This window comes from Calonectris borealis, chromosome 1 (genome assembly GCF_964195595.1).
Source record: "Calonectris borealis chromosome 1, bCalBor7.hap1.2, whole genome shotgun sequence".
In the NCBI taxonomy this organism is placed as follows: domain Eukaryota; kingdom Metazoa; phylum Chordata; class Aves; order Procellariiformes; family Procellariidae; genus Calonectris; species Calonectris borealis.
Window position 1 is genome coordinate 29,252,994 of NC_134312.1, and position 12,558 is coordinate 29,265,551.

The 12,558-nt window shown below is 40.0% G+C and overlaps 1 protein-coding gene across 1 annotated transcript in view; it reads right to left on the reverse strand.

Annotated features, from left to right (window-relative positions):
• Positions 1–8,316, reverse strand: part of MDFIC (MyoD family inhibitor domain containing) — a 54,935-nt gene extending 46,619 nt beyond the window's left edge. Inside the window, 3 exon segments of the mRNA XM_075147373.1 lie at positions 6,795–6,950; positions 7,431–7,444; positions 7,446–8,316. Of these exon segments, the coding sequence (XP_075003474.1) occupies positions 6,795–6,950; positions 7,431–7,444; positions 7,446–7,753 (478 nt within the window). The 5' untranslated portion in view covers positions 7,754–8,316.
• Positions 8,317–12,558: the final 4,242 nt, after the last annotated feature.

Genomic DNA, 12,558 nt, shown 5'->3' on the forward strand with positions numbered 1-12,558 from the left:
GTTAGGCAAGAAGGGTATACAAGGCAACCTCTCCAGATCCCTTCCAATCCTGTCTTCTATGCCTTTATAATGTTGCTGGGATATAGATCAAACTAATTCCTGAAAATTTCTTAGAACATCCCAGTAAAGTATGCCTCTTTTCAGAGCTATATTTATTCTATCTATCTCTATGATAATGTAGAGCATATTGATCGGACATCAAATTAATACACAAAACTGATAGAAAATACAAAAAAGACAGGTAATGGATGCACATTTGCAGGACACACCTCAAAGAGCTCAAGTTTTTGACAAATAACCAACTTTTCTTCTCCAAGTGCTTGTCCATTTGTACATTCACACTCCAGCTGCCCCCACATGCCCCACTACATCTCTTGAGTTTACTCAGAAATGGGTCCCAGTGTGTTCAAACGTGAATGCATCAGTACCTTAGTGCATCAGTAACTATGTAATATTCAATCTCTGAACACACACAAAAAATGGAAACAAGTGCCCACATTAAGTGGGTTGCACGTCCTAAGAGTGTGATTGGCAGCTGATTTCTGTTCATTAGATGACACATAAGTGCTTGACTAGCAACATGACAAACTGGACTTGAGAAACAGGTTTAGAGTTTGTCTATTGACACAGGGACACTGTGGATGTAAAATGAGTTAAAAATCCTGTCGCTGCAACAATAGAAGGCTTTGTTGCCATGACACATTCATTTTCTGTTCACCAGGAATGTGGGGACTGCACCAAAAAACAAGTAAAGCAAAAGCAACTGCTGAGAAAGGCTTCTGGAAACCTGACTTCATCATTCTCATCAAGGAGAAAGGGACAAGCAGAATGGACGGGCACAGTGGAGTCATTGTGATCTCCAAAAATGCAGAGTCAGGAACAGTCCAACAGTTTTACTGTTTAAGGGCGGAGGAATGATGGAAGCACATGGCAAAGCTCACTTAGGCACCTAAATTTGACCCAGCTGCTGGGATGTAAACATGAATCCTCGGAAGGCCTGAGTTATCCCTGAACAAGCAAATGCGGATTTAAACACACACGTGCAAAGCTCAAACCATCCCAAATGGAATTTTGTCCCTCAAAGCAAAGAGAAATTAAAAAAATGGAAAAAAAAAACCAAACACAAAAGTAGATCTATGAGGAGCAAAAAAAGTTGAAGAACGATTCCAAAAGGAAAGATAACAAAACAGTTCTCTGTCTCAAGCCTGCAGCGGTTGGGAGGGATTGGAGAGCATGTAGCAAGCACTGCATTTCTAACACTTCCTTTGTTCATTAATATCCTCGCTGGCAAGGAACCACCGAGAATGCTATTTCCTACCGAAAATTCCACTGTTCACAACAATAACACAAAGGAACCGCGATAATACCAGGTTTCACAATGCAACCATTAACAGTAACACCCACCAGCTACTTCATGAAATGCCTAAAACTTTTAGGCATTTCACATAACAAGTAAGTTCAACTGTGCTACTCGTGTAATAGAATGCCTATTCCAGTTCATGATTTGCCTGAAACAATCTCATTTTATTAATGACTGGTTGTACAATCTGATTAATATTGATAATCTACGAATTATGGAGTTGGAAGCCTCCATTTAGATGTTTGATTGTTTTAAAACTAAAGTAACTAATTTGTTTTTATTTCATTTCAGTGGCTTTCACTTAAGTGTCTCTTATTGCAACTTTCAATGGCCTCAAAAATGCCACTGAAAAAATCAGTCTCTTAAAATTAGAGCAATTCAACTGAACTTCTTGGAAAGCTCTTACACAGAATTTTCCAGGTGCAAGCAATGGAACAATTATGAATGTACTACAAATTTGACAGCCCTGGACAGATTTCAGTCATGATAAATTAAAAATTAATAGCAACATGCAAATAGGTACTCCGCACTATTAAAAGCATTAAAAAGTTCAAATACGCAAGTGAAGACTTCTTTTAACAAATAATCACACTAATTGTCATGCCATCAGTTATAAATTTATGTCATTCATCCAACAATGTTTCATATGCGTACAAAACTAGTTTCATGTAAGTGCTAAGCAATACTCAGTGGCTATGGCTGTGTTAGCAACAGCATGGGCCAATAAAAGTGGGCCTGTACAGTGAAAGAGTTGATTTTAAGGACACATTCCATATTATATGTGTTCCAGGGGCTTTCTACTTTGGACTAGCTCTCAGATTTAATCTCAAAGACTGAAGGCTTATTAGTGGCTGGAGTGCATCAGGCACATTCCTGCAGTGCATCTTTCAGATTATTTTGTCCAAAAGGAATCCAGTCCAGGTCTCTCCCCAGGATCACTCCACAATGCAAACCAGACTGGGGGAAAACAGGAGATTCACTTCAAAACTGCATTGCTGATCCAAATGAAAACGCTAGCATAACACACTCATTGCTGGATGCTACTTATTAGGAAAAAACAAGTGTTTAAAACGAAGAGAAATCTAACTTCTGAGGGCCTGGAATGGAATTTGAGAAGAATTATTCTGATATAAAATTAGCCTATGAGATGGAACAAAAGTATTTCAAATTTGATGCAAGACCTTTACAGTCAACTCTATGAAAGTCTATCACACCCATGTAGACATGACTCACTTTACTGGAATGGCATCCACGTGAAACTGAAAGCAGAAGTAGATTTTTATGACAAACTAGTGTTAGACACTTAAGAAAGTTGTAGGTATTTCAGTCAGTAACGTTCAATAAACGCCTCAGTACTGACAGACAGCGACGAAACAAATTAACAGATTCACTCAACTCTTGTCAGATTGCAAGTGGGAACACAAATAGAGAGGAAGTATTTGGTAAGTCTGAGCAATCTGAGTGCACTGGTTAACCGTTAAAATAAAAATCCATTACTCATAACACTGAGGCACTGCTGGTAAAGTGCAATAATTATGGTGATAGTAATCGTTGTTGCCTCAAGAATGTCCAAACATTCCCCGCAGTAAGTCTTCTGTCACCCCATCTCATCTAGCCAGCACGTTCCTTTAATGGTCCTCGTCATGAAAACAGTTAAGCACAGAAAACATGAAGAGGTTTGAATCACATTCTTGAAAAGGAGCACATGCTTTTTATTCTTTTCTGAATGGAAGTATTAGTTGCTGAATATAGTTTCTTCAGACACCAAATCAGAACTGCACCTTCATTCAGCAACAGTGACATGATTTGCACCAGAAAGAATGGTCACTTGCGGAACTTGACCCTTAATAGTTCCACCAGACTTCTCCATCCTCCTCCCCCATCCCATTAAGAAAAACAAATTCTAGTGGATTTCCCTCATCTAAAGAGTTATTAGAAAGTTCTTACAGTTGAAGTGCAATTATTAGTCTCAATTTCATACTAATTTTTTTATTATTATTATTTTATTTATTTTCTTTCTGAATTGAGAAAGCTAAATATTATTCACTTGTTATTCTAGGTCACATTTGGTTACCAACAAGCAAAGGTAAAAGCGTTCCAAATACTTTATAGATGACAGTCCTACATTTTCTAAAATGTGCCCTGATTCTCTAAATATAGTTCCGTGTTCATTGAATTTCTCTCTTGTATTACATGGTTTATTCAAATGCAGAGGATTTAATGAAGAAAGTCTAGCCATAGTCCAGGCAATAATCACAACATGACCTCTAACATATGAAACATTTTCCTTAAAGCAGAGAGGCTAACGGTCACTAATTGTCACATTCCTTGCTTAGGGACATTATTTTGGTACCTACCAGTGGAGAAAATACTCGATCACAGCCGAATTGAAGTGGTCTGAGCATATTCACTGACTACATTACACAGCACACAGGTAGAAGTAGTCATAATCTGATTCCAAGGCCTGTGGAGCTACAGGAGAAGAGAGACGGCATGACCAGGATCTTGAACAAGGGTGCACGACTAGAGCTATACTTTTGGAAGGATGTGGCAAAAATTAACTAGATGTTTGCAGAAATTAGATTAAACCTTTCGTCCTGTAGTCTGTACCTTAGAGCAGCAGGCTCCGTTGGCACAGATAATGGTTTAAAGACCATTGAAATTGAGTATTGACATTGCCATAAAAGAAGACGCTATGATTTCATTTGCTTTCTCTCATAGCACACTAATTGTGGAGGGGCAAAGTCCAAGAATCTCACTAATATTTATGCACTAATTCAAAAATGAACTAACAAGGAAGAACACTGACGGGGGAGATGTTGAGAAAGCATGTTGGTTGAAGTAACACACAAAAATTCTTTTTTAAGTTGCAAAAGCCAGAGCATGCCACATCTGTAGGCCAAACTATGTCTCAACCCACAGTTTTCACCGTGTCCACAACTGATGCATATCCCTGCAATCTGCCTAAGCTTTATTACTTTTGTCTCGTTTTTAATTAGGTTGTGGGAGAGCTATTTGTTGAATATTTAAAATTCAGTTGAAGTTTCTTTTCCTTTCATGGAGAAATACAATTCGGCTTCAGCATCTGAATGTATATGATAGCAAGCAAAAGGAGCACTTTGAAGATCTGGATTTTTTGGTGATACTTCAAAGAACTACAGAAGAGGAGAAGCTTGTTCTCAGGATATAAGGTACGTATACCAGTTAAACAAATATAGAAAGCATATTAAAGTATGCTGTTACCAATCAAAAATTCTTTCTCACTAGAATGCACTTAATACTTTATTATACGTACAACATAAGCCATTGTTTTCCTGATTTCAACTATCTCACTGTAAATATATGGAGTCATCACGTAAATATGATGAGGTGATTCTAAGTAAAGTAATAATTATTTCAAATTACTGCAGATTTTTCCAAATACCTCTAGCCTATTTCCAGAAATAATATGAATTTCAACCACAGCTTTTAAAATTATCGCCAAATTCTAGACAAGTCAGTGTACTTTTGGATGTCCTGGGGATAGTATAGAAAGAGTAGGGAGTGTTGCAAGTCCCAAACATATTATCTCAGATCTTCAGTCCTGGAATATCTGGACTACCTTACCCTGTAACCACACACTGCAAAGCTGACAACAGAAATGCTGGAATATAGACTGGAAATGTTATGAACTCACCTCTTCCTCTTTCCACCCCCATTTCCCCAACAGACTTAGGCTAAAAAAAAGCAACAAATATCCACAGTTATCCTTAAATCTAAGTTCATTAGAATAAAAATTATGTATTTAAATGCTGAATTCTGTAAAAAAACAGCCTTGTCTTTCTGTGAACTATACATATGCTTTAAAATTGCGCGTGTGCCTTGAAAGTTGTGGCCAGTGAGCAAACCTGAATCAATATATTACACTTGTTTGTACCTGACTGATCCCTAAGAAAGTAACTTTTTAATCCTCCACCTCAACAGCTGTGAGCTGTAATTGTGTCATTCAGATTTTCTCCACATAACTTGTCTGTGGACAGATCAGTATTTGCTTCCTTACTTTTCATAAAAAGAAGAACATGTATTGATAATCTTACAAAATGGAATCACATAAGACTATTTCATAGTGAAAACTCGATTTAAAGTGGCACTGTAAGAATGAGACCACTTTGCAGGCTAGTTAGTTCACTGACTTACAACTTCAGTAACCCTGATGTATGGCCTACATGCAGAATTTAACCAGTGTGGCCACTTGATCACATGACAGATAAAAACACCACATTGAAAATAAACATGTATCACAGATATTGATGTTTCTGGCAAAAACATGATTCTAACAGTTCAGTTCTGCATGCTTGATCTTCTGTATCTAATCTTTTTTTATTATTATTTTTTACTGTTTAGAAGTTATGAGTCATTCTCTAGGACAAAAAAAACCCCAACAATAAGATAAGTATAAGCCAATTTAATATGTCTCCCTGCCAGAACATTTTTTACTAAGCTACAGATACTTTCTGATTTCTCAAATGAGTCCTCAACTTTGATTTCACATACCTATTGATTTTCCAAGTTACAAAAACAAGACTGCATCTTTAATCCACAGTTGCACAACTGTATTACCAGGCTCTGCTCCAGTTAACCAGTTATGAATAAAGTTACAGTTTTTGAACAAGCTTATTTGTCTGTTCTTCAGAGACTTTTTAAACTCCTGTCAGAATTCTGGAAAATAAAGGTGTAGCTGTAAACAAAAAAAAAAATTAAGTCTCATCTTCACAGACCAGGGCTCAGGAGGCAAACATACTTCCCTATTTTGAGGATAACCTGCAATACACCTTGTCAAACTTCCCTACATGAAGGTGATCAGAATATCAACGTATTTTGTGCAAATGCAAATAAGATGTAACTTAAGGAATTTCTCTTTAAGATGAATGTACTTTTAAACAACCTTTTGAACAGCTGATAGGAAACAAGCTAATACTCTTAGAAACTGGTTTTAGCTGCAGCATCACAGAGTAATCTAAGAAACAAACAGGAAAGTGACCTCCAACCTGAAGAACGCTCCTGCTCTGGGATCAACCTTTCTCAATTTACTGCAAGACCTGGAAGGAGAGCTTTACAGGAAAGAGCTTCTAAACACAAACACAAAGCTGAGAAACAAGAAAGTGATTTTTAAGGACCAGCATCTGCCTCTGAATGACTGCAGTTTTTCAAGTACTGAGAACCGGTGCTGACATCAGTGCATCTTTATTTTCTTCTTTTTTTTGCATTTTCTACATAGGAATTTCTGGTTAGAACAATGAAGAGGTGGAAATGAAAGTGTTACAGAGTTACACCAAAGAGGGGAAGTGCGGGGGAGGGGAAAGAGAAGAGGGGTTAAAACCCACAAAACAAATCAGTAAATGTATCATTCAAATAAAAGGCGCAACAATTACAGAGAAACTTTAAAGCGACTTACCTCGAGGGAGAGAGATCAAAGAGCTGCTTTCCGTCGGAGCTTGCTCTGGCCCTTCAGGCCCCGGAGGAAGAGGTTCTCTCACTTGGGACATCTGCCAGCTCTCTCACCGAGTAATAACGAGCCTGCACCCCCCTCCAACAAAACTAACACGCCGCCCTGAAGGAACAAGCAAACGAAAGGGCTCGTTAATGTAGTTTATGCAGAAAACTCACGGCTCGGGGGCGAGGGATTGAGGAGGGACAGCAATGAAGCGGCGGCAACTTTGCGGCGCGGCGGCGGGCGCGCCGCCCGCCCCCCGCGGCGAGCACCCGCGGGGCCGGGGGGCGGCGGCCGCGGGACGGGGGCGGCCGCGGGCCGTCAGCCGCGCGGCCGCGGGGGGTGCCTGAGCGGGAGGCGGGGGGGGGGCCCATCCGCCGCGGCGGAGGCGGCCGGCAGCGCGGCGCGCCCTACCGCCGCATTTCCTCCCGCTCCGCCGCGGCGCCCGGCCCTCCTCCGCGCCCCAGCCGCGGGAACCTCCGCGCCGCTCCCCGCGCCGCCGCCGCTCCGTCTCCCCCGACGGCCGCCGCCTCTCCCGCCGCTCCCCCCGCCGCCCGCCGGCCTTCCCCCGGGCAGGGGCGCGCAGACACTGGCACTCACACCCGCTGTCCCCCCGCCGCCACAGTCACTCCTTCTCCATCATTTCCGGACAATGAAACATCCCACCCCGGCTGGCGGCGGCCGCGGCTCGGGGCGGCGGTTCTGCAGGTCCTGCCGCCCGCCAGCGACGGGCCCGCGGGCTGGGCTGGGCTGGGCTGCGCGGGCCGGGGCCGGGACAGGGGCGAGGGGGCGGCCGGCGGGGCGCCTCGCTGCCCCCCGCCCCCCGCCGGGCCTCCAGCCACGGAAATTCCCCCAGGAGGCTGAAATCCGTCAAGCAGAAATAGGGAAGAAGGGAAAAAAAAATCTGAAAGGCAAGCTTTCATGCCTGGACAGGGTTTGCAGCTGTAGCGCTTGGCAGCGGTGCAGGGGCACTTTTAATGGTGCAACCGCTGGCTCAGAAGTTGTCCGCCGCGGTTATTGTTTGCCGTCAACCAGTTGCGCCTCTGAAGCCGGGTGGGCAGGCACGTGAAACGCCGTAGGCCTCAACGCCTGTCCTCCCCGTCCTTCCACCCCTCTCAAGGACCAGTTCTAACAAAACCTAACCCTCTCGTGTACCTTAACTGGTAACGTACAGATATGTCTACAAAAAGGACTTCAAAGCGGACATACAAAAATATTCAAAGGAACACGAAGGACAGAACAAGCATTTTTCAAAAGTTGAACCCTAAAGAGCAAACTACTTCCTCCACTGTCGCCTGCCAAGCGATGTTACCCATGCTTTCTCTGTATAGGAAATACACTTCTTTCCAATGGCACAGATTGATTTGATTGTCAGCCTCATGCTCTGTTCTTGCCCACACCATGGAGTACTGCAATTCTTGCTCATGTGTGTGCTGGTGTCCACAAGCTACATGCTTTACCTTGCTTACGCTATCATAGTATATCACCTTTCTTTATCGAAGCGTGTCCATGTTTAAACTGTAATTTTCTTAAAACTTACAAGCAGATTTTTTGTTACGGTTTAATAGATATACTTTACTAGTATGTCTCATTACAGTGTACAGCCAGATATTTTTGGGGAAACAAAAGTAGGAAGACAAAATAGCCAAGTCAAGGGCTATCTACATCCTAACATAAGAGACTATAACTGATGGATATTTATTTTGATATCGTAAGTGCTAAGGCATATGTTCAGATATTAAAAGTTCATTTCTTAAAGTTTAGCATTTCCCTGCAATGCTTGCAAACCAACCAGGATAGAGGGTAAGTACCTGAGCAGGAGCCAATTCTGTGTGAGACTCCACACACTTCAGGGCCTCCTCTTATTTCAGAAGTCATCAATAATTTTGCACCACTCTGTACTTTATTACTGGTCATTATTGGTGCAAAAGAGAACAGTGTGATGAAAGGTGCATATACTTTCCTCTGAGAAATACAATCCTTTTTAAGTGTTTGAGTAACCTAGGATGTTCTCTGGTACAACATAATCTTTCTTTAAACTTTTTCATGACAAAATGGAGAAAAAATGTTTTATGTGGGGAAGAAGCTATGTAAAAAATCCATTCTGGGCACACAAAATTATTATCTTACAGCATAACAATAATATTGGTCTCAATATCTACATCTTCATCTACGAAAACATTGCATAACTTTCCATAGTTCCTTCTCTCCTTGCTGTCCTGGGGGCAGAGCGATTGAGACATAAGGTAGAATGACTTACCTCAAACTCCCAAATGAGTCAGTAGCAGAAGAGAGGTTATGACTCATACTCAACATACAAGCTTGTGTTTTTCCCTCTGAAACTGGAAACATAGCAGAGAACAGTGGGAGGAGCAATAATGTAGCCAACCACACCCTGCCTTCAAAATATTTCATTGGATAATAAATGCCTACGAAGAACTGATACCATCCAGGGTTGGTGTTTGGGTTTGGTTTTTTTTTTTTAACCTTATCTATGAAACCCACATGGTAAACTCCATGATGTTCAGTTTATCTGCTTAAAAAAGATGATGGGATGAGCTCCCCCTGCCAAGGTTCAACTGTGTAGAAGCCTACAAAGAGTTTAAAGTAAGTAAATGAATGGAAGAGTATCTTCAACTGATATTGCCATATTGCAACTGATGCAGTGGGAGATAACCCTAAGCAAAATTCAGATTAAAAAAAGGTAAGAGAATTCAATACACAAAAAGCACAATTCACTGAAATAGCACATTAAAAATATTGTGCAACACATAATACACTACATACCAAAGACTGCGATGATTGTAAAAAGATGGGTCCAGATGTGGTCACTGTTAATGAGATACCACAGATAGGCAAAGTTCACTGGCATAAGACAACCGTACAGCACTTCCTGACAGTACAACATAGTTCTAACAAATACACAGCTAATCTAAAATAATTGTTTTATTGCTTTCCTTTAAAATATGTATCATTCTAAAATGTTATTGAAAATTCTCAGGAGGTGGGCAGTTCAGATATTAACATCAGCAGCCTTTCAAGTAGGCTACAAATATGAGATATGTTGTATCTTACCACAGCCACCAAGTTATAGGCTGTTGCACATATGTATTCCAGTATGCTCTTCCATTGCTAGATCACAAAATTCAGGTATGATCTTCTAGACCATTAATGGCATATTTTGGGATGGATGTGAAAAGAAGCTCAAAACACTTGTAAATAGGCAGGTAAAAATTTCCTGAAAGCAAAAAAAAAACCCAAAAAAACCCAAAAAAAACCAACCCACAAAAACAAAACTTCCAGGTTTTTTCCCTATTAAAAAATTCTGTAAAACAGATTCCTATTAAAATGCAGAATACAGAATATAATCATATGTCTTCAGGACAAAATTGGTCATCACCATTTTCTGGTCTGAGCTTTTACACACGCCATACGATAGATATTGCCTCCAGCCAAAACAGACTTGTCATTGAATGAAAGAAAGTGGTGTAGAAAGACACAAGTTGTTTTTTAAAGTAAACCCACAATATCCTGAAATTAACTGCTGCAAAGATTATTTACTCACATTATTAAAAACTCGAGCTATATTTCTAGCTTGAATTTTCCAAGGCAAACTTATAGTCTGAGTTTTTTTGGATATCAGATTGTTTCTTGTGAAGGAAGTTTTGGGTGGCACAGTTGCTCATCTCAACAATGCTGTAGAAAATTTGTGCAGAACTCTTCAAATAAAAAATATTTTATTAAAAATATTACTGCTTACACAGTGAAGTGATCAATAACTATTACTTATGGATCAATGCAGCTGTAGGTACCCAAATTTTCTCCCCATCCTGACACTTACCTTCCCCTCCTCAAAGCTACCCTTTAAAGGATGACTTCCTTCCATCAGCAGGAACAGAGGAAACTGGAAACATTTTATACCCTTCCTAACACCCTGGATCACTTAAATGTTTCTGAAAGATGGACAATAATATTTAGTAAATCTTTTTGTGAATGATTGCTTGTACCTTAGTACCTGTGAGTTCAAGTTATCCTTCTGCTATGTCTAAGAACATGATTTGTGACTTTGTAATATGCATTTTTAACACATGTATTACTCTAAACTTCACAGCTCTTTTCAGTATTAGGATCATGGCAGGATCTCTATCCTAAATATTTTATCATGTGGCAACACTGAAATGGAAAGACTGTTATAGTTAAAAGGGCTAAAGAAAAGACTTGGACTTAAAGCCACATTATTTTCTGAAATAACAGTATTACAAATGAAGCTTATATATTGTTGGTGTTGGTGTTTTTTTTTTAAGTTTAGATCAAAAGCAGAAATACATGCAGTATATGCATAAAAGCACAGCAAAAGGGAATTTGAAGGTCACTGCCATGCCTGGTTTGGAGTACGTTTGGGTCCTGGTGTTCATGGCCTAGTTTGTATATCACCCTTCTCCAAAACGTCCCATTTAAAGCCATGTAACTTGTCAGGTGCCAGAACAGAGCTGGATGCAGCTGTGTTGTAGATGCAGACTTGTACTCTATAAAACACAACCACTGAAGTGCTGTGGGATTGACAATGCCATAGATGCCAGCTGGTCCTAACAGGGCAACGATCCCCTTCTAGTCCAAGGAAATCCACCTCCACAGAGCTCAAACATAGAAACAAATAAACAATAGGATGCCTAAAATGCAGATTCAACTCCTTTCATAACCAGAAATGGAATAAAGAAATGCATTCTCTTTTAGAGAAGCAATTGGTTCCAGTAATGCTGTACATTACCCTGGGAGCAAGAAGAAGTCTTTCTACCGTAAATGATTCTTGTCCAGGTTTGATGGTTTTCTGCCACAGGATGGACTCCACAGCGGGGAGAAAGAGAATATGAGGCTTAATGACTGCTTTGTGCTCGCCTAAGCTGGCAATTGAGAATTAAACTCAGTGTAAACATGAATTTAAAATATGAAAGGTAATTTTTGCCATTTTATTTTTCTGTTTATAGCAAGTATAAGTATAATAGTATAAGAAATATTTTGTTTCTGTAAAATATTTTCTAACACAGATGGCAAAGATTTCATTAAAATTGATAAATTATGAAGTAAAACAAAATAAAATATTCTGAGATGAATTATTTCTGATGTAACCCCAATGAAGTCCGAAGAGTTGCATGAAGATGAATTCAGCTCAACAAGCTTTATCCTACTTAGGGCAAAACACATCACATGGCATGGTTTATGGTAGTTTCAGATATTCCTTAGCAAGCTCAAGCAAGTAGCTCACTCAAGCAGGTAATAGATCTCACATGAAAAAGTAACAGATCATATATTGAGGCACGCAAAATGACGTTTCATCACAACAAAATGTCAAGTAATAATTCATTACATTCCTGCAAATAAGTCAAGAAGAAATATTCGGTATTCAATTACAACTAAGTGTGCTGGATTGCAACAGTTAATTTATTTGCATATATTCCCTTCAGTTATTCAGCTTTTCACTCTGCAGTTAATATTGCACCTTAATAAAAAACTTTTTTAGGACTTCAGGAGAAACTTGAAATTCAGCAAAAGTGAATGTTTCAAACTCTGTACTGAATTTTAATGCATTCAAGATTATTTGGAACTTGTCTTGACATTAAGGATCATTTCTGCAAAGGCGTATGATGGACCACAGCATCTTCTGAGTTAATGGGACAGGAAGTTTAAGGGAATATTGGTTAAAAAGTGTGGCTAACTGAACACAGAATAT